General features: G+C 44.2%; 1 protein-coding gene across 1 annotated transcript in view; it reads left to right on the top strand.

The window, feature by feature from the left end:
* ATP8A2 (ATPase phospholipid transporting 8A2) overlaps positions 1–22695 on the top strand; it is a 457609-nt gene that overhangs the window by 382495 nt on the left and 52419 nt on the right. Inside the window, exon 27 of the mRNA XM_033950263.1 lies at positions 19025–19113. Coding sequence (XP_033806154.1) covers positions 19025–19113 — 89 coding nt within the window. The remainder of the gene's footprint in view (positions 1–19024; positions 19114–22695) is intronic.

The following is a 22695-nucleotide window of genomic DNA, read 5'->3' as shown; positions in this document are numbered from 1 at the left end:
GCCCAGGCTGAATTCATTGCATTGTGACAGTATAAGCCTACTTTTAGGGAAAGGGATTGGGACTTGTATACCGCCTTTTTACAGTTATACAACCATACAAAACAGTTTACATACAGATACTTCAAGCATTTTCCCTATCTGTGTTTGTGGGATTACCGTCTACCTAATATACCTGGGGCAGTGAAGTAGTGACTTGCCCAGCATCACGATGGTTGAACTCCACATAGGCAGATTAAGCCAAATTACCCATGTAATTCCTTCTTTTACCTACATGGATCCAAAATCATCCTTTGAAAATTTACCCTTTGTTTAATATCAGAATGCATAATTCCACTTTTTATCTGTCCTCATATCAGTGATTTAGTTTGCAAACCCTTTTATTCCAGTTTCCTATGCTGACTTGCTGTGTCCATTAGACCACACATCATCATCTTCATATCCCTAATCAGCTCATTTTTTTCTTTAGTCTTCCTTTTTTTGGATTTTATGAATACACTCATTCTGACAACTTTATTCCCTATGTGTTTATTCAGTAGCATGATGCAGAACTGACAATTACATATGTTTGCCATTTCGTAATGTGGAAAATATTGATTTGCCAAGGGAATAAAAGGCAGTTTGATTAGTACAATCATTCAAATCTGGGAGAGAGGTGAACTAATGGGCTCTTACTATAATGTGGTTTATAAACATCTACTCTTCAAATATATCATTTTTTATGCTCATGAAATGTGAAAAAGCACAAATATATGAGTGAATAAAGTTGACTTAAAAATCTAAGAAAAAGTTAAATTCCAACAGCTGATATGAAAAGCATATGAATATACTAAGGACAATTGTCATGTACTCTGCAGAACTTGCAGTCTCACAGATGCTTTATAACTAGTGAACAGCAAGTTCATTTTCAAAAGAAAACTTCTTATGGTGTTTCCTTTTGAAAACTGGTTGGAACATACGGTAGAAATAAACGTAAAGATTTATTCCTGCTTATTTTCACTAGCTTGACACATGTAAATGAAATCTCCAAATGGAGAGTGAAGAAGTGGCCTAGTGGTTAGAGCTGCTGCCTCAGAACCTTGAGGTTGTAAGCTCAACTCTCACTGCAGCTCCTTGTGACCTTGGGCAAGTTACTTAACACTTCATTGCTCCAGGTACAAAATAAGTACATGTCTAAAATATGTAAATCAGTTTGATTGTGTAAACCACACAGAAAAAATGGTGTACAAGTCCCATCCCCCTTTACATGTAGTTTCACTCCTCCAGCCTAACTCTGCCTCTTTTTCATGTTTTCCTATGGGTAAAAGTATGTATGCTATGTAACAGTAGTCAGGCTTATACTTGCCTGTGATCAGGGTGGCAGGTATACAGCAGTTTTCAAAATGCATATTTATCCACATAAATATCTTTGACTTATCGATCTTAATATGTTGTGCATCATATTAATCTAGTAGGAGAGAAGAGTCGCTTGATGCAATGAACAGGGAAAGACATGGATCTGCCCTGCTCTGAGGCCCTTCGGGATAACCTCACCTAAACAGATCACTCAGCAAATTATTTTCTTTCTTCATAACTGTGAGGGTTTTCTTGGCATATTTGAGCTCATCGAGACAATGACAAGTAGAACCATGAAGAAAGATAAAGATCACACTAAACAAGCCAAAGACAAGATGGCGAAGAAGCCTTTGGGAGCTGTCGCACAGTTTTCCTGTGCTGCTGCAGCATCCTAGAATAAATGTCATTTGCCCTCATGATAAACCTTCAGGATAGATGATCCAGAAACAGAAATATAAACTGTTCACCTCTGCAATGGTGAAAGTGCTAGACACCTATTTTGAATAAGTTTTAAATCAAATATCCCAGTTGGAACAGTTGTCTGAAACTACTAAATGAACCACAGAACTAAAACAACATGTAAGTACCATTGAAGATGACTCTCGCACCTCACATGCATCTCTGGAAAACCTACAAACTTTGATTCACACACAAGCAGAGAAAATCAATGATCTGGAAACTAGGTCTAGACGGGAGAACCTCCACTTTGTAGGCATACCTGAGTCAGTCTCAGACATCCAACTGTTACAAACTTTGTAACTTTGATTGGAGAAAAAATTTGCCATTTCACGAGGGTGTAGGGCCCACATGCCTGGAATGCGCACACTGTATTGGCCACCGAATTGCAGGAGCAGTCCACCCTCGCATTTTGTTCATTAAATTCCATAATTATATCCATAACATCAAGATCATGCGTCAGTACAGATCAAAGAGGAAGACTGCAATTTGAAGATCATCGAAGTCACCTATTTCATTATTTATTCTGCAGCACTCATGGAACAGGTACATTAGATAGACTGTGAGCCCTCCTGGACAGATAAAGAAAATACTTGAAGTACCTATATGTAAACCGCTTTGAGTGTGGTTGTAAAACTACAAAAAGGTGGTATACAAGTCCCAAAGTGGCAAATGTTTCAACCATTATGAACCATGCTAGTGGAAAAGAAGAAACGGTTTATGTTTATCTATCATCTATCCTGAAGGTTTATCATGAAGGCAAATGCCTTTTTTTCTAGAATGCTGCTGCAGCGCGGGATTTTCCTAATACAACGCCACAAATGGAAGAATCTTCTACATGACTATAAATCCTATGGACATCTTTCACAGTAGTATTTGTTTAAGAGGTTCTATATGTTGAGTATATCATATTTTAATTTGCTTTGTACTTGAATACTGCAAGTAGAATAGGTTGAGCCGAGGTGCCACAAGTCATACGCTCGTAACTTAGTACCTACAGCTAATGTGGATGTTTGTGTGTTTGAGGGGGTTTAGAGATTAATGACAGTGTGAATGAGGGGGGTTGTGGTATTTTGGGGAAAGGATTAAGAGGAAGTTAAGATTGGGGGTTATATTTCATATATAACTTCATACAGCTGCAGGGAAGATTCCATTACTGATATTTCATGTAACAGCCTTATGATGAGTCGGCTGGGAGGGGGGCCGATCGGGGGTTCTGGGGGGGGGCGGACGTTGGGGGGAGGGGAGTTCGTCGAGGGCAGGAGGGCCTGGGATCCCTCCTGCCCGTAATGTAGGGGTGGGGTAGAGGATCGGCTGGGCCAGGAGGGCTTGGGCTCCCTCCTGGCCCGAACGAGTCGGGGGGGCAGGATTGGCTGGGCCAGGAGGGCTTGGGCTCCCTCCTGGCCCGAACGAGTCGGGAAGGTGGGCACGATCGGCGGGGCAAGAGGGCTTGGGCTCCCTCTTGCCCCGATGGAGTCGGGGAGTCGGCGGGGCAAGAGGGCTTGGGCTCCCTCTTGCCCCGATGGAGTCGGGGAGTCAGCGGGGCAAGAGGGATTGGGCTCCCTCTTGCCCCGATATGTCGGGGGTGCCGTGGTTGGCTGGGACAAGAGGGCTTGAGCTCCCTCTTGCCCCGATGTTGTGTGGGGGGGGAGTGATGGCTTTACATCAATACTATGAAGTAACTGTGGAAATGAACAAATTCAAACATTCAAAAAGTGATTCCTCGTCCAAGGAAACATAGGGCTCCTTTTATCAAGGTGCGGTAGGGGTTTAACGCACAGAATACCGCGCATTAAAACACCTGCCGCGCTAGTCGCTAACGCCGCCATTGACGAGGTGTTAGTATTTTGGCTTGCCGCAAGGGTTGAAATGTCTGACGTGCTAACCCCTGTAGCGCACCTTGATAAAAGGAGCCCATAGTGTTCCAAAAAGGTTCCCATGATTGTTGAAAGAGACGCCCTCGAGGTGAAGAAATCTCCACAATGTCTGCATTCCCACAGCAATATCGGTTATAAAAATGCTAAAAAGAACGGGCCCAAGAACAGAACCTTGAGACACACCACTGGTAACATCCCTTTCCTCAGAGTGTTCTCCATTGATCACTATCCTCTGTCGCCTGCTACTCAACCAGTTCTTGACCCAGCCCGTCACTTTGGGACCCATCCCAAGGGCACAGTTTATTTATTAGACAGTAGATGTAAATTTGAAAAAATTGATACATAACAATCACCACTTTACAAATTAACAAATAGAAATAAAACAAATAATAAGAAATAAGAAAATTCAATTTTATTGGACTAATCCATTTTTCAATTAGCTTTCAGAGGCCAAATCTTTCTTCAAGACAGTACAGTATACTGTTGTTATGGTATCCTGTTCTGACCTGAGGAAAAGGGTTTAGTCCAAAAAAAGATTGTCTTATTTCCATTTCCTATTTATAAACTTTTATCAATACAATTACAATACTACTTGATTCTAAGTAAAACAACAAAAAAATCTTTCTACCTTTTGTCATTTCTGCTTTAATCATCTTCTCTTTGCCCCTTCCACACAGCTTCTGCCCTCTCTCTCTATCCCTTCCATCTACTGCCCACACACTCTCTGCCCCTTCCATCAAGTTTCAAGTATTGAAAGCATCTACTGACTAAAATACAGTTTAAAAAACATACAACACTAGGGCAAATACTAGCTTTTAAGGACTAATAAACTACTGCCCACACACTCTCTGCCCTTTCCATCCATTGTTCACCCTCTCTGCCCTTTCCATCTACTGTCCACCCTCTCTTCCATATGGCATCTTCCCTCTTTATATGTCCCTTCAATAAACTGTATATCCTGTGCCCCTTCTCTGCTTTGTACATGATTCATTTCAGCTTCACCCCCTCTCCATTTTTCTGTCTCCAACCCCTCCCCAATGCTCTAGCATATGTCTCTTCTCCTTTCCTTCCTTCCTTCCCACTCCACCTCATGGTCTAGCATCTCTATCTCCATCCCTTCCTTCCCCCCATACCCTGGCATCTCTCTCCCTTCATGCTCTGACACCTCCTCTCCTTCCTTTCCCTCTGATCTGGCATTTGTCTCCTTAGTTTCCCTTCCCTCCCCCATGCCCTGGCATCTCTCTCCTCTCCTTCTATCTCCCTCTCCATTATCTGGCATCTCCTCTTCTTTCTTTCTCTCCCTCCCTCCCTCCTTCCTTCTTTTTATCTGGTCTGGGACCCCAGGAACATGCCTCCTCTGCCATCCAGAAATGTAGAATGGCTTTGTGAACAAGCGGGCTGTATATAAGAAGATTCTATAGCTCTACCCGTAATAGCGCTGCCTGATCCCCCAAAAGTAACAATCCATAATCCCATGCTATTGATGTCTGTGCCAGCCTTTCCAAATATGGTAGAACCTCATTCCATATGTGTAGGGCTGGACATTCCAGAAAAAAGTGAATCAAGGTTCCTTGCGAGGTCTTACATTTGATACATTGTCCTCCCTCCCACAACCCCACCAGTGCCCCCTATCTCTAGTGAGATAAGACTTGTGTAAAATGCAGAATTGAATCTCTTGAAGATCCGAGTTCCTAGTCAAGGTGGTGAGGGCACCAAACATCTCTACAAACTGAGCCCTGTCATACCCTGTGCCCAAATTGGCATTCCACTATAGAAACATAGAGCATGACAGCAGAAAAGGGCCGACGGCCCAACAAGTCTGCTCACTATTGTATCAACTGGTCCAGGGGTTGAAGAGATACTGTGGCTTTCAAAATCTGGTACCAGATAGACAACCTATTGAAACCCAGGGGTATATGATGAAGCTGTACATCCAAAGCCCCCCTCTCCCACTGCTCTTTATGGCTAGGAAAGCTATCGGAGAGCTTGTTGTTAATGAGTAAGCAAGCTTGGGGTTCATGGTTTAGACTCCAAATCCACATAACAAAGGAGCCTGCTATACCGTACCTTTCCAGCTCCCAAAATAAATATTGCCATGAAACGCTGCCAAATGCCTTCTCCATATCAAGTCCCACAACTGCTGATGTTCCACCCTTCCCTCTGAGCTCATGTATCGCCATCATAGCCCTTAGCAAATTCATAGAGGTATATCGGCCCGGGATAAAACCTGCTTGATCCCCATGGGCCAGACTGGGCAGAAAAACATTCAGCCGTTTTGCTAAGATAACTGCTAGTAATTTTGCGTCTTGGTTCAGCAACAAAATTGGTCTATACAATCCTACCTGAGTGGAATCCTTGTCTGTTTGGGCAATAAGACTACATGGGCTAGATTGTAGGTGCCAAAGCCCCTATCCTTGTCTACATTATTGTAAGCTACACTAATAGGGTCTACATCCAGGTCTGCCAGGATCTTGTAGAATTCCGGCCCAAACCCATCAGGACCTAGTGCTTTAGATAATTTCATATTTTTAATTCCCCACTGAACCTATTCTCATGGATTAGGCCTATTTAATTGGGTTTGTTGGTCCTCCAGCAGGTGAAGCACTTAGACATTTTGAAAAAATGCATCCTGCTCCTTTTCATCAAATGGTTGTTGTTTATATAGCTCTCCATAAAATTTCATGAACTAGGCTACTATTGAGATTCCAACATAAAAACATTACCCTTAGGATCTTTGATGGTGGAAACCACCTATCGTTTCCGGTAAGGCCTCTCCCCCCCCCCCCCCCCCCCCCCCCCGCAACTGATACAGTTTATATTTCTGAAAATAGATATCTCTACAGTTCTATCCTGTAGGATCTGATCTATACTTTGTCTAACACTCTACAACAGGGGTCTCAAAGTCCCTCCTTGTGGGCCGCAATCCAGTCGGGTTTTCAGGATTTCCCCAATGAATATGCCTGAGATCTATCTGCATGCACTGCTTTCAATGCATATTCTTTGGGGAAATCCTGAAAACCCGACTGGATTGCGGCCCTCAAAGAGGGACTTTGAGATCCCTGCTCTACAACTTCTGCCTGGTACCCTCATCTAGGTGGGACACATGGACCCGTCTCAGTGTACACAATTCACCCTAGAGTCAAAGGAGTTCTTCTTGCTTCTTCCTTTTGGTTGAGACTTGGGCGATAATGTGCCCCCTACTACGTAGAAAATTGATTTACAGGTGCATCTCAACCCCTTTCGGTGCATAATAGTGCAAAAGTAGAGAGCGCATCTCAATCCCTTTCGGTACATAATAGTGCTAAAGGGCGTCATTTCTCTCCACTGCATCACCATTTGGATAGAGTAATCATTGGATAGTAAGATCTTTTTTCCCTCATACTCCAGCTGATTGCACTGCCTATATTCTTTCAGAATCCTCTGCTTATCCGCCCAATTCACAAAACGAGCTATAGCTTTATGAGGTTTCTCTGTGCCCTCTTGCCTCTGACCGATGCAGTGGGCATGCTCACAGTGAAACTCAGAGCTGCTGGGTCCAGGCCCTGGTTCATAGGAAGCCACGTGGAGAAAAACTGCAGCAAATTGACATCAGAAACTGTCTGGCAGTCCCACCACTTGCAAGTTGTTCCATCAATATCTATTTTCTTGTTCCTCCATCCGATCTCACAATGAAGACACTTGATTCTGGAGATCCCCAATCTGCTTGGCAGTCTGAGTGGCTTCATCCTCTCTATTCGACACCCGCAGCTATATGTCTGATAGTTGCTTGGAGTGATTATCAAATTTTTTGTTTATTTCATCTACCGCTGCCTTCAGTTTGCTAAGCCGATTATCGAGAGCCGTCATGACTAAGGGCTAGATTCACAAAGCAAATCGATAATGTACCGATCAGTTTGCGAGCCCTTTACGATCAGATTTCCCTCCTGCAGTATTCACTAACGCCTGTAGCGATCCGATCCCGATCATCCCATGCAAATTAGTAAAACCCTATGCAAAATAGCCAAGCGATTGATTTACTAACAATTGCTTGGCTATTCTGAGTTGGGTTTTACTACTGACAAACCCGACTGCTGCAGACCTGTTGGTAACTGATTTACCGTCAAGTCTGTAGGCTTTTTGACAGGCCTGTCTGTCTTTTTTATTCATTTTTTTCCATGGCACAGATATTTTGCGTGTGTTACACACGCAAAATATCTGCCCCATAAAAAAATTAATAAAAGACAGGCAGGCCTGTCAAAGAAAATGTGCCCCCCACAAACAAATGCGCCTCCTCCCCCAAGAGAAAAAAGCAGGAGGGATGCCAACTCCCTCCTGCCATCAGCGTGAAAAAAAAAAGCAGCGTAGCACAGCACTCCCCCCCGACCGGCACGGCCCTCGCCCCCTCTCGGCACAACCTACCCCCAACAGGGAATGGCCCAACCTAACACCAAAGTTGGGGAGCAGGAGGGGTGCTCAGTCCCTCCTGCTCCTAGGCCTCCCACTCCCCAGCCCACCCCTGGTCGGCCCAGGCAGTCGGGCCTGGTCCACCTACCCTGGTACCTTTACAATTGTTGGGAGCAGGAGGGATGCCCGGTCCCTCCTGCTCCTTGGAGGTTCTGAACATCTTCGGGAGCAGGAGGGCTGCCAATCAGGGAATTCATTAGACTCCTCCCTAAGGAAGTCCCTGATTGGCTGAGGTGCCCTGGCCCCTCCAAAGGGAACAGCCTGAAGCGCCTCAGCCAATCAGTGCCTTAGGCCTCTCCCCGTGCATCAGATGATGCACTAGGGTGGGGCCTAAGGCTGCTATGGGATGGCAGCTGGCCAGAGAGCAGGAGCAGGAGGACTTTCCTCCTGCTCCCGAAGATTTTGAACGGCGTAGGAGCAGGAGGAGGGTCCAGGCACCCCTTCTGTTCCCGAAGATGTTCAGAGCCTCCAAGGAGCAGGAGGGACCGGGCACCCCTCCTGCTCACAACAATTGTAAAGGTATCAGGGTGGGTGTGCCGGGGGGTGGGAGGCCTAGGAGCAGGAAGGACTGAGCACCCCTCCTGCTCACAACTTTGGGGTTGGGCCATGCTGGGAGAGGGTGGACCATGCCGAGAGGGGGGGGGAGTGCCGTGCTGCGCTACTTCTTTTTTTTCTTTTTAACGCTGATGGCAGGAGGGAGTTGGCATCCCTCCTGCTTTTTTCTCCGGGGGGAGGCGCGGCATAACAGGGCAGGCAGGAGAAATCAGAGCCTGGGGGGTGTCGGGCAGATCTCTCCTGCTCTCTGCCACCATTCTCTGCAGTGCAGGCCCGCTTTAAAACCACGGGCTTGCACTGCAGGGAATGGCAGTAGAGAGCAGGAGAGTCCAGGAACAGGCAAGAGAGATCTGGGCTGAGCCCTGACAGCAGTGGCAGGAGGCTGCTTCTCCTGTTACTACTGTCAGGGCGTGCGCATGAGTGGGGATCGCTCTGGCCGTGGGTAGGGGGCGTGTTAACGATCGTACCCATTTGCATGCAGGCCTTTACTGAATTGGTCGGCTGGCATGCAAACAGAAACGGATCGCACACGGTTTGGAGGTTTAGTGAATCTAGGCCTAAGCATGATATTTCTTGGGCCCACTCGCTTGCCTGACCAGGTGTCGAAGCCTGCGTAGTCGGGGGGAGGATGAGTATATTTTCTCTCTCGGTGATTTCTTTATTTTCACTGGCATTCCGTGCACTATCGTGCCACAACTCCTACACTGAACCCTCCAAGCGTTTAGGGGGAAAGCTATTTTTCGCCTGTTTTTGTGAGAAGCTGCGGAGCCCCCAACCTGCATGTCTAGCTAGATAGCATGCATCATGGGATCCCTGAGAGCCATGGTCTTCTATCTAGAACTGCAAAGACCAGAAAGTTTTTTGTTTCTTTGGATCCAAACAGAATGGAAGCTGCCATCAGCAAACACTCTCTAACTGGCTAAATGTGCACATATACCAAATATAATAAAGGTTCTTCCTCAAAAAAACTTGTTGGTGGCTAGTTATCTCTTTTCCACTTTTTATTAGAAGATACAAGTCTTGGTTTGTAGCTAATCATCATGCCAATGGGAATTCAATGCCAAATTATTATGAAGCATGATTATTTCCATGTTTACTGTAGGTTGGTATTACCATTTCTCACTAGATTTTGAATACAGTTTCACGATGATAACAAACTGAGCTTCATGTGTTTGAAGTCAGTAAGTCAAAACCTTCTGTAACTCTTTCAACTCAATCACCATAAGATTCCTTGTCAAAAAATGTAGTTTCCTTGCTTCTTCTCTAGGTTTGGTAAGTTAGTGAAAACTCCCATCAAGTTGTATATGCCAAAATTTTAGCTTAGTTCTAAAAGCACTAATTGATCCAGTCAGCTGTGTCAGATTTTTCTTTCCCCTAAAGTTCAAGATTCACAAAATTCAATGTAAAATTGAGACCTGTAAAAAACATCAAGTAAGTCATCCATCACTGAGCACTGAGCTCCTGGTAGTGTTGATTTCTTTCTTTTAAAAATGTTTTTATTTCTGGAAGAAATTCTTGTAAATGCTTCATTGCTTTTCCCCTGCTGAGCTACCACACTTTGGAATGCAAAATAAGATCATCATACTCCCTATCAAGTTCAGCCAAAAGTGTCTGGAACAGCCTGTGTTACTGTGCCTTGACCCACATTCATTGGACATTCATTCCCATGCATCACATGCCTAAAATAGCTCACAAAGGGGCATATTTAGTAAAGAAATTGAACACATATTAAGAAGGCAAATTTATAAAGATTTTCCCAAGTGTAAATTCAGTTTTATGCACAGAAAAGTTTTTATATAAAATTGATTGTGTATACACACATGTGTACACTGGCTGTAAGATGCTAATGATGGAAAATTTTTACACAGAAAGGCACAGCAAGATGGTGGGTCTTATTCACTGGAAACTGTAAGCATTACAATACCGGAAAAGCATTGGGGATAATGACTCTAAAATAACTGGAAAACCAAGAAGTTCTGATCACCTGGGACATCCCCATCCTGACTGATAGAAAACTGAATGAAAAAAAAAAAATAAATAAACATAATATTAAAAGAGAAAAACACCAGAACTGCATTGATTATGGAAGTGTCAAACCCAAGCAATTACTCAGTGAATTGCGTGGAGAAAGCAAAAATCCTCAAGTGTCAAGAAATGTAGTCTGAGATAAAGAAATATGTCAGAAAGATACAGAAATTGAAATTTTTCACATCATTTTGGGTGCCACAGGCTTAGTCAAAAGGAATTTTCAAATGCTCCTGGATAAGTTACTTATACATGTTTCATCTTATGAACTCCAGAAAGAAGCTCTCTTTGACACAATGCAAGTATTAAAGCAAGCATTAGCAGTAAATTTGAGAAACTAAGATCATACTCCACATGCCCTGGCTTACGAGTGAGGTTTATTCCTCTCATGGTATTCACAAATGTAACCCATTTGGAGAAATTGCCTCTGAGACAAGATAACATGTACTTGTACATGCATCATGCATAGGCATTCCCAGGAGTTCAGTTTGGGCAAAGCAAGAGAGGAGTTATGACATGTGAATATTTTATAAATATGAGTATGTCTTCTCAGAAACACTTATAAAATGCACCTGAGACAAAACACTACTTCCTGTAATATTCTATCACACCTCCCCTGATTTGTCTTGTATCCTCTATACTTCCCCTGATTTGTCTTGTATCCTCTACCCAGTTCTGCTTTTTATCCCAGGAAAAGCAGACAGCATATTCTCACATGTGAATGATGTCATCCATGGAGCCCTGGTACGGACAGCTTTAAAAGTGCATTGCAACTTTAAGGACTTAAGAAAGATTGCGAACTGCTTGCACCACGCATGCGCGAGTGCCTTCCTGCCCGACACAGACTCACGGCTCCTCAGTTCTTAGTTTTCCTCGGAGCTAAGAAGTCATGTTTCTGAACGATGTTCAGTTTTTTGCCATTTGCCTTCCCACTCACGTGGGGTTTTTTTCTTTTTTGTTCGTAACTTATTTTTAAGCTTACTTCTTTTTAAAATAAAAGAAAAAGGGGAACATTTTTTTCCTCGAGGGCTTCAGCTACCAAGACTTTCATTTTACCTCAGCCACTGAAGTCGATTTGGCTGACCCGCTAACGGGCAAAAAAAAAGTGCTGCAGGAGCCCAAGGCCAAGCTCTTCTCAACAGTTGGTACTTCCAGTCTCTTAGCCCAGAACACTGTGTGGAACTTGTGCCTGGTGTTCTACCCTGCAGAAACATTCACTAACCAGCCGGAAACTTCAACAGGAAAGATTGTTCGGGACTGGCATGAGCATCGGGATCAGAACTCGCAACCTTCGTTGTCAAAGACATCGACACTGGCGTCGGGAGACATTGCTTTGCCTGGTAAGCCAGCTCAGAGGCCGCCAGCTTCCCAACCAGCGACACAGGTCACTTTTGCATTGAGTCTCTTGATTCTGACCAAGCAGCAATGAACACCTTCCGACGTGTTTCAACCTCAAGATGTGCATCCTCATTGAGGTCACCCTCTTCGGGGCAAGCCAGGGCACCGATGGTACCTTCAGATAAGCCAAAGGTACTGGTGCTTTCCTTCTGGGTACAGCTCGATGCGCTGTTCTGAAGGGATTTGGGTGATGCATATAAACTGCTTACCCCAGTATTAACTCCCTCAGTACCGGCCCAACCTAAATACATGGCTACCAGGTCCTAGGGTACCGCTGCTGGATCTCCGGAGCAACATCAATGTTCCATGTCTAGGTATCGATCCTTTCACCACTGGTCCAGTTCTTCATCGACAGTCCAGTGAGCATCATTCCTCCCTGCATGCTTCAAAGAGAAAACATTACTCTCTCACGTTCTTCGAAGAGAAAAACAGCTTCACATCATACCTCTTCCTAGCCTGGTACCGGACTCGAAGTAAGCATCGATCTTCTTGACACATTTCTTCTCCAAGGCCTTCATTATCCCTCTGACTTACAGTCTGATTCAACAAGGACTTCTCTGAGTCTACAACAGAGGCTTACTACACTCCTTTGGAAAAGTCTCCACACAAGTGTCCACCAACGGCTAAATCTTCTTTCACTATATTTATTAGGCAGTTGGGGAAAGTGCTACCACTTAAACTAGAAGCTGATTCTGCCTAAAGTGCTGAATACTTGGAGGTCTTAGATTATGATCAGCCTCAAAAAGGACTTCTCAAAGAGACTATTCATAAGAACTAGGAAATGCCCCTTACCATTACAGGGGCTCCCAGAAACTTTGACTCTCTATACAAATACCAGTCACTAGTGGTAGAGTTGACTTTGAAAAAATCTACTCCATCCAGAGTCTATGCCTCAGTGCCAGCAGCGTTTAAAAGGCGCACTATGGGCACATTTGGATGTCCTTTGTACCAAAACTCAATGTTTGAGAAAAGACTACCAAATTACAATTTCTATATCTCATGCTATGTGAAGCATCTTGTTTGAAAATTGCCTTCTTCTGATGGATACCTTCCTGCTCAACATCTACAGGAATTTCATCATATCTCTCGATCCTTTCCCCTACCTAGAATGTTTCGGGCTGGATCTGCTTATCCATGGTCTAAGGAGGAATCTAACATGGGTATAGAGTCTGTAAAGTTGGATTCCTCCACATGGTATTCAGCAAGCAACTTGGCATGCTTCAAACGAGTTGCGATTGCTTCAGGATTCCACCATGGGGCAAAGAGCCTGTAAGGTTCTTTCCTATTGTTTCAATACAATTATAACATGAAATGGTGGGATCTAACAAGGATGTAGAACCTGTAAATTAGATTCCCGCCATCTTAGAACCTTCCACTGTTTTATCCTTGAAGCAGGATCAACCAGGTTTTTTTCTTGCAACATGTGATTGTATAAACTGTTCCATAAATGTTTATACAGTACCTTCTAGAAGACATCCATTTACTTTGTCTTTTTCCCTACACCTATTCCTTAATGAACATTCTCCACACCATTTTTTTGATTCCAAAAGCCCAGAGGTTTGGGAGTGGTTGTAGGGGAGGAGAAGGCCACTACATCTTTTTTAAAAAAATAATTTTTTGAGAACGACTTTCTCTTCACTTAATCACTATGGGGCTCATAATCGAAACAGAAATACTTCTAAAAACCCGCCTAAATCGGTACTTGGACGACCTGAAGGAGTGATCTGAAACAGAGCTCTGTAGAACCCTTTCTTCAGTTTATCAAGACATTTGGTCAAGTGCGAGGTTATAAAATTTGCAGACGATACCAAACTGTGCGGCAGAGTTAGCTCCAGGGAGGAGTGTGAGGACCTGCAAAGGGACCTAGACAAGCTGGAAGACTGGGCAAACAAATGGCAAATGCGCTTTAACATGAAAAAATGTAAGGTCATGCATATAGGGAAAAAGAACCCGTTGTTCAACTACAAAATGGGGGGGGCATTGTTGGGAGAAAGCAGTCTTGAGAGAGACTTGGGTGTGCTGGTGGATGCATCACTGAAGCCATCTGCACAGTGCGCAGCGGCCTCAAAAAAAGCCAACAGGATGCTGGGCATCATAAAGAAGGGCATAACAACCAGGACGCGGGAAGTCATCATGCCATTGTATCGAGCGATGGTGCGTCCTCATCTGGAATACTGCGTTCAATATTGGTCGCAATACCTCAAGAAAGACATGGCGGTACTTGAGAGAGTCCAAAGGAGAGCAACGAAACTGGTAAGAGGGCTGGAACACTGCCCATACGCCGAGAGGTTGGACAGGCTGGGGCTCTTCTCTCTGGAAAAAAGGAGGCTCAGGGGTGATATGATAGAGACCTTCAAGATCATGAGGGGCATAGAGAGGGTGGATAGGGACAGATTCTTCAGGCTGAAGGGGACAACAGGTACGAGGGGGCATTCGGAGAAACTGAAGGGGGATAGGTTCAAAACAAATACAAGGAAGTTTTTCTTCACCCAAAGGGTCGTGGACACTTGGAATGCGCTACCGGAGGAAGTGATCGGGCAGAGTACGGTACAGGGATTCAAACAGAGACTGGACAGATTCCTGGGGGATAAAGGGATCGTGGGATACTGAGAAAGTATAGAAACCCAACCAGGTCGTGCATGTGCAAGACCGGAGGGCTAGGACTTCGATGGGAAGATAGGACTCATCAGGAAACCAAGGTGGCATGGGGGCCCCTTCTGGTGATTTAGACCTGTTTGGGCCGCCGCGGGAGCGGACTGCTGGGCGTGATGGACCTATGGTCTGACCCGGCGGAGGCACTGCTTATGTTCTTATGTTCTTATTCTATACTTCTCTCTACTTCCTCCTGACCTGACCTGCCATGTCCCCGAATTCCTTCCCCCTTTAGGTTTCCTCTCACTCTATCTTGGTCAGTGCCCTTCCACTGCAGGCTAGACTCACCCACCCTCATACCTCATAAGCAGATTCAAAACACATTCTACAAATTTTATCCTCACCCTTCCTGGCATGGGTCATATTCCTACTCTCCCTTCCTAAAACTCCAGACACAATTCATATATAGAAATCACAGACTGAAATAGAATAGCAATTCCACATCTAGAAAAGCCCTATCAGCTGTTCCGCTACCTGCATGCACAAACCTTGGAAGCTGAGCAGTTATTTGCTCCACAGCCCCTTGGGCCACATTTGCATGTTCTTGCCCTCAGACTGAAAATCCCAAAGATCACATGCTGAGCAGGAAATCAGTGAACCCAAAAGTGTGTGTTTATATTAACCCACTGTATGTGAGCTCACCTGCTAAAGCTCTAGCAGTTACAGAGTAAGTGCTTGACTTAGGGAGCTAAGTTACCATTGACTCAAGTGCCTTCTGCAAAAATGGAAATTGGTATCTCATTTGACAGTAACAGCTTTGGCACAATGTCCCCTCTTTATTAGTGCTGACTCCAGCACTTCTTTCCTTTTACCAAACATCCCTATCTTTCTTCATTCTCTGCCCAGCACCATTGTCCCCCAACTCTTCTTTTCCCTGGCCCACATGATATGGAATAATATGGGGATGGCACACCACTATGGTAGTACCCCCTCATTCATGGTGCCCTATACAGCCACATAGGTCATATACCCCAAAAGCCAACCTGTAGCAGAGTTGTTCTGGGAGCTACGTCCGGAGGAAATCATTCTTCGAGTTCACCTTTGAGTTCCAAGGCCCTAAAATTTGTAACTGCTTCCCGACTTGCTTACATCAGATCCCCTTCTACTGTCCATTCAGAAAGGCACTAAAAATGCATCTATTCTAATTATAGTCCAGGACTGAAGCTCTATATTGCATGATCAAAGCTGTTCCTGTTTAAACCTTATTGGAAAATCCAGAATGGATTCCTTCTGCAGATGCACATGGCTATAGGGATATTACCTATCTGTCTAGAACAGTGTTGTTCAACCACCGGTCCATGGACCGGTGCCAGTCTGCAGAAATTTCCTGCCGGCCCACAAGGCCAGCATGTGCATCAGGCCCCAGACAGTGCTCTTCAGCCGCCGGTACACGGTGAAATCAATGCGGCATTGTCTTTGGGCCGGCTCCCTCTTCCTCAGTGCTGCAGTGCACAAAGCCGTGGGCAGAGGCTCTTATGCAATCCTGCACCTGAACCGGAAGCCTTTTCTCTGACTTCGCAACATCAGATGGGGTGCGGGATTGGGTGGAGATAGGCAGGGTCTGGCCCATGACTTAACCCAGTATTCTTCAACTGCCGGTCCACAAAATTATTATTTTATTTCCGCCGGTCCATAGGTGTCAAAAGGTTGAAGAACACTGGTCTAGAATGTCTCACCTATCTACTGGAAAAGAGCTTACCATAATAAGTACATAATCTCTTTTACTGTATCAATTCTGGTGTATACAGGGCTATAGGAGAAGGCAAAATATAGCTATTGCCTTGATTCAGCAAACAATTTTCCAACCAGGGCCATCCAAAACCCAAAGTGCCAGGTTTTCTAAATCCATCCAGACACCCAGACAGTCCTCTAAAAAGAGAACATGTCTGGGTAAATCTGGACATCTGGTAACCCTAGGAATATTGGTCACAATAGATGCAACTGTAGATATGCAAAATCACACATCGGGAATGTGCAAATAAGAACAGAATGTGCCTAATCATTTCTATAACACTACTAGACATACGCAATGCTGTACACATTATGTGCAGTACTTTCTCTATTCCTAGTGGGCTCACAATGTAACCTTTCTTTTTTTTTTTTTTGCATCTGGGGCAAAGCAGGGTTAAGTGACTTACTCAAGGTCACAAGGAGCAGCAACGGGAATTAAATTCAGTTTGCCAGGACCTCAGCTCACTGTACTGACCATTAGGCTACTCCTTCTTCTGCTTAGATCAGTGTCTTTCGACCCTGTCCTGGAGACATATCTAGCCACGCAGGTTTCAAGATTACCAAAATAATATACATGAGATAGATCTGCATATACTGGTTAGGTGTGCCTCCAGGAGAGGTTGGAGAAGCATTGATTTAGATCTTCAGTCTCATAGTTTCACAAGATTCTTCTGCAAATTTTTCCAAACCTCTGCCCTTGCCAAAAAAGGCAATGAAGGCATTGCAGGTTGCGCAAAATGTGGCAGCGAGGGTTAGAACCGCAGAGGAATGCGAAGACCTACAAAGGGACCTAAACAAACTGGAAGAGTGGGCAAACAAATGGCAAATGCGATTTAATATAGAGAAATGCAAGGTCATGCATATAGGGAAAAAGAACCCGATGTTCAGCTACAAAATGGGGGGATTGGTGCTAGGGGAAAGCAACCTTGAAAAGGACTTGGGTGTGCTAGTGGATACAACAATGAAATCAACGGCACAATGTGCAGCAGCCTCAAAGAAAGCAAATAGAATGTTGGGTATTATTAAGAAGGGTATCACAACCAGGACGAAGGAAGTCATCATGCCGCTGTATTGAGCGATGGTGCGCCCGCACCTAGAGTACTGTGTCCAGTATTGGTCGCCGTACCTCTAGAAGGACATGGCGATGCTTGAGAGGGTCCAGAGAAGAGCGACGAAAATGATAAAAGGCATGGAAAACCTTTCATACGGAGACAGGTTAGAAAGGCTGGGGCTCTTCTCCCTGGAAAAGCGGAGACTCAGAGGAGACATGATAGTGACTTTCAAGATCATGAGAGGTATCGAGAAGATAGACAGAGATAGATTCTTCAGATTAATGGGAATCACAAGTACAAGGGGGCACTCGGAGAAGCTGAAAGGGGACAGGTTTAGAACCAATGCTAGGAAGTTCTTTTTCACTCAGAGGATGGTGAACACCTGGAACGCACTGCCGGAGGTTGTGATAGGACAGAGTACACTACAGGGTTTTAAAGAAGGATTGGATAAATTCCTGAAAGATAGGGGGATTGAGGGATACAGATAGAGGTAGAGATGGGATATAGAGAGAGTATAGATAGAGACCAAGGGGATTTAAGGGTTCAGACAATGATCACCTTACAGGTCATGGGCCTGATGGGCCGCCGCGGGTGCGGACTGCTGGGCGCGATGGACCTCTGGTCTGACCCAGCAGAGGCAACTTCTTATGTTCTTATGTCTCTCGCAGAGAACATATAACTCCATTATTGGTCAAGGTTCACTGGCTTCCATTGTCCTGGAAGATTCAGTTCAAGATCCTGGTGCTTGTGTTTAAAGCCGTTCAGTAATCATTACCAAAGGCAATTTCTGATTTAATAGTACCATATACTTTCTCGTACATTGGGCTCCGAGTTGCAAGGTTTGTTAGGAAATCTTTGAAATCTGTTGCCAAATCTACAATTTGTTCAAGGGTTTTTAGTGTAGTAGGTCCACAAATATGGAATGCACTGCCTGGCAATATCCGCCAAATTTCACTGTTTTTATCTTTTCGTAAATCCTTGAAGGTCTACCTTTTCAGGGAAGCTTTTGGGAATGTATGATACAAAAATACTGTGCCAGTTGTTTTATAATATTGATTCGGTTTTAAACTTGTATATAGTTTATTTTAATAATTCTATTTTGTTTGATGATTGATGTGTTTTTAAGGTGTGTGTTTATTAATTTATATATGTGTTTTTGTAGCCCTCATAGATTTTGTAATATGCGGGATATAAATGTTTTAATTAAATAAATAAACTAATGACTTTGCACATACTTAAGTGGCAGCAAAACAGTTAAGCACTATTCTGTAAGGGCATGCATAAGTGACATAACATAAATGTAGAGGGGGCAATAACATGGACAAAGCTTGAAAGGAGCATGAGTGGTGCTACCAGTTAGATGCACCACTTACAGAATACTGTACATTTCATGCATTCTTGCACATTTAGATACCTGCAGGTACGTCGCCTATCCATTCTGCTAATCCATGTCCTACTGCCTGGAAGATGGAATGAATCACACCTATTTCTTTTTATTTGCAGTCGGGGATGATGCTGAAGTCTGGATACTTCTGGCTTGGATTACTTCTGGTGCCCATAGTATGCCTTATCAAAGATGTGGCATGGAGAGCGTAAGTTAAACAAATGCTTAGTTAGATATTCATTCCAAATGTCCTTGCCGATATAAAATTATTTTTACCCACTCTTGTCAAACTGAGCGTCAGGTAAAAGTTTTATTTTATTATATCAATATGGAATCCCTAAATCTATATTTTATGTATATCTGTAGATAATTGAATATTAATAGTAAGGTTGATATTCAGAGGATTTATTTGCCTAATTTTTTAAGTTTGAAAGAATAATAATGGAGTATTTATGTATTTACAATTTCCCAGAGATTGATTTATATTGTTCAGTTAGTGAACAATAGCTGGCTAAAATTGGCTAGGTACCGTATATACTCGAATATAAGTCGAGACCCCCCCCCAAAAAGGGAGGAAAATGGTTGACTCGAATATAAGTCGGGTGGCTTAATATTTGAGTGCTCTGCCCTGTCAGGCACTGCACCCAGTTCCCTTCCTGCCAGGCACTGCACCCAGCACCCTTCTGTCCCTCCCTCCCCTGTCTGGCACTGCACCCAACACCTTTCCCTCCCTCCCCTATCAGGCACTGCACCCAGCACCCTTCCTGCAGGCACTACACCCAGCACCCTTCCTTCCCTCTTTCCCCTGTCAGGCTCTGCACCCAGCACCCTTCCTTTCCTCCCTCCCCTGTCAGGCTCTGCACCTAGCACCCTTCCCATCCTCCCCGTCAGGCACTGCACCCAGCACCCTTCCTTCCTTCCCTTCCTCCTCTGTTAGGCTCTGTACCTAGCACCCTTCCTTCCTTCCCCTGTCAGACTCTGCACCCTCCCTCCCATGCTCTGCTCCCTGTTCCCCCTCCCTGCCCTATCCTCATACCTCTGCCTATTCCTGGTGGAGGTGCAGCGGACAGGAGCAAGCTTTCCGAACTCCTGCCCTGCCGCTAACCAGCTGTGCAGATCCAGTTTCTTCAGCTGAGCGGCACGAGCAGAAACGTGATGTGGCGCTGAGCGGCTTTCTTACTGGCTCCTGCGAATTCTCGTAAACCCACGTTGCCTCGGATCTTGTAATCTATTAGATTCTAAGAATTTCACTATCCTTCAGCAACGTTTCCATTATTTTTCCAGCAAAAATAGATAACCAAATCTACAACCTATTGATAACAACCCCAGACTACAAGATGTTCAGAAAGGAAATAAAAACTATACTCTTCAAGAAATCCCTTAATAAAGCTTAATACCACGAATACCCCCTTCTTACCATCCCCTCCCTAACCCCTGATCCTACTTATCCCTCTCTTGGAAACGATCCCTGATCTAACTTTGTAACCCTTCTTCCATAACTCTTTTTGTAAGCCTTCAAGATCCTACATGGCGTCCTTCCTCCCGTTATCCCACTCTTTTGGAATTCCTCAAAACCACACTCCACCAGACCCTCCCAAAAACTGAAGCTATCATTCCCCTCTATAAAAGGTATATCCCGCGCAGGAAAACTTGGAATATCTCTCCCCTTTAGAACCACAGAACTCTGGAACAACCTCTCATCCCCACTCAGAAACTCAAGCTCCTTCCAATCCTTCCGCAAACACTTGAAAACTTGGCTCTTTGCAAAAATCTAATCACCTCCCATTCTCCAGTATTCTGTCCCTCTCTTTCCTCTTAGTCCCTCTTCTTTATCCCTTATTGTAGTTCCTTTCCTCTTAACTCTGTAAACCTTGCTGAGCTCTGCGCTTGCGGAGATGGCGCGGTATTCAAACCTAAGGTTTAGTTTAGGTTAGTTTAGTTTACTTTGAACCGAAAGGTAATGGCGGAATAGAAATCTGTAATGTAATGTAATAACTAAAGTGAGGCTTACTAGCCTGTAGTTTTCCGTTTGATCTCTTCAACCACTTTCGTGAAGAGGGACCACATCCACTCTTCTCCAGTCTGCTGAACCTCTCCCGTCTCTAAAGATTTATTGAACAAATCTTTAAGAGGACCTGCCATAACCTCAATATCCTGGGATGGATCCCGTCTGGTCCCATAGCTTTGTCCACCTTCAGTTTTTCAAGTTGTTCGTAAACACTTTCTTCCATGAACAGTGCGGTATTCACTCCATTCTTGGGTGTAACTTTGCTAACCAATTGTGGTCCTTCTCCTTGTTTTTCTTCTGTGACTACCAAACAGAAGTATTTGTTTAGCACGTTTGCTTTGTCCTCATCACTCTCCACTTAGTGGTTCATACCTTCTTTCAGTCTCGTAATTCCATTTTTTTGCATTTCTCCTTTCACTAACATACCTGAAAAAAATTTTGTCTCCCTTTTTTATATTTATAATCATTTGCTCTCCCACTTGCACTTTTGCCAGACGTGTCTCTCTCTCTTAACTTCTTTCTGTTTTATCCACTATTCCTTTCTGTACTCCTCTTCTTGAGTTTTTTAAATATTTCACAAACACCAATTCTTTTCCCTTTATTTTTTCCGCCACATGTTTTGAGAACCATATCGGTTTCCTTTTTCTCTTATTTTTATTTATTTTCTTCACATAAAGGTCAGTAGCCCTTTTTCTTGCTCCTTTCTACTAGGACCACTGTTTTTCCACTTCTCTTATGTCTTTCCATCCATTCAGCTACTCTCCCATGCTACTAAAGTCTGTATATTTGAAATCCAGGACTTTGACCTCCTCTTTTACTAAGGTGCGCTAACTGATTAGCGTGCGCTAAACGCTAACGCGTCCATAGACTAACATGCACACGTTAGCATTTAGCGTGCACTAATCGGTTAGTGCACCTTAGTAAAAAAGGGTCTGAGTTTTGTGTGCCATCCTCCACTTTGGCTGCTATATCAAACCAAACCGTATGATGAAGCTGGATATCTACAGGGTTTTGCTCCAGTACTTGGAAAGGACCATTTGTTCATTCTTACTAGCCACTTCCGGTTTGGCAAACCATCGTCTAAGGCCTGTATTGCTTGATGGATTCTCATGGCCATCTCTTTAGCGTATATCAGGGATCTCAAAGTCCCTCCTTGAGGGCCGCAATCCAATCAGGTTTTCAGGATTTTCCCAATGAATATGCATTGAAAGCAGTGCTTGCTCATAGATCTCATGCATATTCATTGAGGAAATCCTGAAAACCCGACTGGATTGCGGCCCTCAAGTAGGGACTTTGAGACCCCTGGCGTATATTGTCTGCAGTAAGCAGCCATCAGTCTCTTAAGGCGCACTTGACCAGAAGTGTTGCCTCTTCCTTGGTCTACTCTGCATACCTTTTCCAAATTTTTGCAGAGTGAATGTAGCAGCTGGGGAGGACGCTGCTTTTGAGTCTTGCAAGCAGGCTCTCCTGTCCACGTACAGAATCCAGAATAGATGTAACAGAATGAAAGATTAGGTGCCTACCTGGATAATCTTCTTTCTGTTAATCTACCCACAGAATCCATATAGCCCACCCTCTGTCAATTCTGTATCGCCTGCTTTTCTGACTTGGATATTTCTGTGTTCCAAGCCTGGAGTTCTTTTCCTGGCAGCCAGACAGTTAAACGCCAAGAAATCTGGTTTGAATAAGTGTATTCCTCAGCTTCTGGCTCCCTTAATGTTCATGCCAATTTCACACAGCAGGTTGTTTCTCTATGGTTGTTTTTTGATTGTTATGTTGAAT

The sequence above is a fragment of the Geotrypetes seraphini genome, chromosome 6, assembly GCF_902459505.1.
Source record: "Geotrypetes seraphini chromosome 6, aGeoSer1.1, whole genome shotgun sequence".
In the NCBI taxonomy this organism is placed as follows: Eukaryota; Metazoa; Chordata; class Amphibia; order Gymnophiona; family Dermophiidae; genus Geotrypetes; species Geotrypetes seraphini.
The sequence above is the reverse complement of the archived record's forward strand: the minus strand, read 5'-3'. Positions and strand labels throughout refer to the sequence as shown.